This window comes from Amblyomma americanum, chromosome 1, assembly GCF_052857255.1.
Source record: "Amblyomma americanum isolate KBUSLIRL-KWMA chromosome 1, ASM5285725v1, whole genome shotgun sequence".
In the NCBI taxonomy this organism is placed as follows: domain Eukaryota; kingdom Metazoa; phylum Arthropoda; class Arachnida; order Ixodida; family Ixodidae; genus Amblyomma; species Amblyomma americanum.
In genome coordinates, this window is record NC_135497.1 from 58,930,276 (window position 1) to 58,933,719 (window position 3,444).

The 3,444-nt window shown below is 51.1% G+C and overlaps 1 protein-coding gene across 1 annotated transcript; it reads right to left on the minus strand.

The window, feature by feature from the left end:
• Window positions 1-359: 359 nt before the first annotated feature.
• LOC144133035 (uncharacterized) lies at window positions 360-1,324 on the minus strand. Its single transcript, XM_077665853.1, has 2 exons — window positions 1,161-1,324; window positions 360-779 (listed from the first exon to the last, which is right to left on the minus strand). The coding sequence occupies exons 1-2, from the start codon at window positions 1,302-1,304 to the stop codon at window positions 399-401; spliced, it is 525 nt and encodes a 174-aa protein (XP_077521979.1). The 5' UTR covers window positions 1,305-1,324; the 3' UTR covers window positions 360-398.
• Window positions 1,325-3,444: the final 2,120 nt, after the last annotated feature.

Here is a 3,444-nt window from a genome sequence, read left to right on the forward strand (position 1 = left end):
GATTCACAATATCCTTAAAGGACATCATCTTGAGCGGCCAGAAAGCATAAATACAGGGGAAAATCCTCAAGCATTTTTCGCCTTGCAACCGTGCCGGTCTCGCCCAAGTTCTCTCGCTGCAGCTGTGCGCGAACGGCTGTGCGACTACTTCAACGGAGACGGCGCTGTGAGTTGGCAAAACACCCATGCGGGCGTTGACATCAGCAATTTAAGGAGGAGTGTTTAGGTTAACATGGTTGGCATTCAGCGTTGAAATGGCCAGCTTGAGATGACCAATTGATGTCACTCAATGAAGACACTCTTCTACAGCATGATGGAAATTGAAATGTTTTGTTTATTCTGAATTAGCTTGTACTCTCAATGAAGTTGAATAAACTTACACCATTTATGCACTTGACTTACGACTCATCCTCTAAGTAAGTTGTCATTAAAGTCAGGACTGCTGCCTGGCACTTCGCCCTTTTAGCTAGCGGCAACTTCCTGAAATAATGAGCTAGTACAGAAGCGAATGCGCTGCAATCGTCCGGACTAGAATTGTCAAGGGTCTTGGCCATCTTGGACAGCGTGTCAGTCCGCTGCTGCAGAAGAGCAAGCTGGTGGTCTGCAATTCTTTTTCTTTTCGGAGCTGCCTGGTTTGCGTTAGCCAGAGCCACCGCTGATTGTGCCTCGGATGCTTGTGGCACAGGTGCTTCTGCCGCCGCTGTGTTGGACACCGACGCGTCGACCGCCGGGTCCTGAGATTCCACAACAAGGCTGTTCTCTGGAGATTGCCCATATTCCTGCAAAGAAATTACCGCAGTTAACACAAACAGTGATTTGAACAATGTAGCGTTTGCATGTAAAGCAGATCAGTTCTTCTGCATCTGAACAATTTAAATGTCATGAATTCTTGCAAGCTAGAGGAAGGTTGGGATGGGGTAGCGGCTGTGATCAACGAACAGAAGCGCAGTAAGAAAGAGGCTTTCAAAATATTCTACGGTGAAGCTCAGAAAAGGCGGGAACAAAAAGTACGAAGCAGCATGCAAAGACGCTCTCATTTTCGCGCGAGAAGTACGTGGAGAGAAAAGCAGGGCTAGCGACCGAACAAAGCTCTCAGATTGCGGCTGGAAGAACAAGTGTAGCTTCCGATGAAGGAAGGAGTGCGTATACCGCTTTCTCACCTCTTCTGTGGCCATCCCGTACGTTTCTGTGTACGTTCGGCTCTCGGCTGGGGCTCCATTGTCTATGAACATCATTGCTTTAAAGAATTTCCACTTCCCTATGTACACATCATCTGCCCCTTGGCCGCTCTTCGTATAGAGCATTTTCTTTTTCTCTACTCTGTACGTCCTCCGTTTGTTCTTTAACAGTGTTTTTACGTAGTCTGTACACAAGGAGAGGGAAAAGGACATTCGTTAGATGGGCAACACTCCACACACATACACAGACGCCAAAAAATAGTACATTTTTGCTCTCGCCATGGCCTGTGAGGCACGAGGACAAGGAGAATGGACAGCAAGTGCAGCTGTCACAACAAATTCCCTTTGCCCCTAAAGAAAATCTGGTTGTCATGCTGCGGTAAGATATGTGGTCAACACGAAGACTTAGACACATCAAATACATGATGCGGCCGTATTTACTAAGACAAAGCAATTGTACTCACCAACAGTGTACGGCTCAAACTGGGGGAAACGAGTTGCCATCTCCCGACAGATATTCTCCCAGACGGAGGCTTTCAAGCGTGTCTTGTTGTAGTCGCTGTTGCTGACATCCCACAGTGAAGGATACTGCTCAACTAACGACAAGAAGAAAAGCATTGCTTCGTCGCTCCAATGCATCTTTCGCTTCTGGCGCACGCTGAAGAAAGGCACAAAAATCGACGCACGAAGCTCGACGGGAACGTTGACGTACACAAGACAGGCGCTTCTGAAAACGAACGAATACTGACTACACAGCGAAATATTGCAGGAAAGACCGGAGGTTCAGCACAGCTGGTCCAGTTCGTTCACAGAAAGGCCAACTGCGAAGCGTAGCTGGTCTGAGTCCCCACGAGAAGCTTGGAAACCATGCGCACTGCGAACGTCAAACTGATGGGAACTATTCCGTTCCCACGCTGGTGCCGACAGCAAGCAATTCGACAAAGGAGATTATAAGTCTGCGAAGGCACAGCTCAAAGGGTTGAAAAGGAAAGAAGGGGCTGTCTGGTGTACCTCATCGTTCCTATCGTGTTTCATGCGTCTCGAATTTTGTGCATTCCTTCATTAGGGAGAGGGGGGGGGGGTTAAAATGCTAAGATGCTTTGCAGCGACGAGGCAGTTATTATTATTATTTTTTTTACAACAAAAGCCGCCATCTGGGTTTACCATGCTCAAGGAGCGGGGCTGTGCTGATCTGAGGAGGGAAAATGCCGACAGTCGAGGGGGGGAAAATTAGACGAAAAAAAGAGATGCGTGAAAGATAGAAGAGAAGAAACTCTGAGAAGATGCAGACAAACACAAAGACGACGTATGTCACAAAACGCATCTTGCTCTAACCAGTTCATAAATATAATGTTTTTATTAGTGCACGCATTCCTCTTCGTCCAACGTGCGCAAAATCCACGGCAAGAAGTAATACAGCTCCGTCGACAGCGGAGCGCCACTCACAGCGACCCCAACGCGCGCCCTGCCAAGTGCCGCCTAATCTCCCGGGGACGCGGGGACTGAACGTAGCGGCCGAGCGAACGGTCCCCTCCCCCGTCGGCGGCGGCCGCCGGACCAAAACCGGAAACTGCGTCGCCGCGAGCACTCTCGAAGGCGTGACGTGTACGCAGCCGCCGTCAGTTCGGGAGGGATTCCATCCCCCGTGTGAATACCCCTTTACTCTCCCCTTATATACGCTCGCGCTATCACCAAGTCCACACAATCCCCTCCTGTACCCTCTGCCACCACCCCAAAGCCACTCTCGATCATATCCTTTTCCTCTGCCCGGCGGATCCTCCCCCGCGGGCCCTGGAGCACCTTACCACAAGGGAGGCTTGGGATACTCTACTGCGCTCCGAGGACCCGGTGTTGTGATCCTTACGCTGGGACGACTAACCAACGGCAGATGTGGCCGTGACGAACCCACAGGCGGAGACTGGGAGGCGCCGTCGTTCGCGGAAGTCAATATGCCGGACCCTCCCTTTTTTGTCCTGGTTGCCTCGTTCGGCCTTCCTGCGGGCCTTTGGTGCGGGAACACTTTGGGGACGCTTCCGGGCCAAACCCGTCTTCCCAGAATTACTGCGGGACGCGCTGGCACAGGCTGCTACCGAGCAGCGAACTGGGAGAGGAGGATCTCGGTGTCCCGGCTGCGAGGAGGATACCCGGCTCGTAGAAAGAAACTCCGAGAAGAAGGGAGTGCAGTGTGTGTGTTCTGACTCTCGAGTAGAGTGGCCGCTCCGCCGGTCTGTCTCCGACCAAGTTTTTACGCTACCATGACAATGTA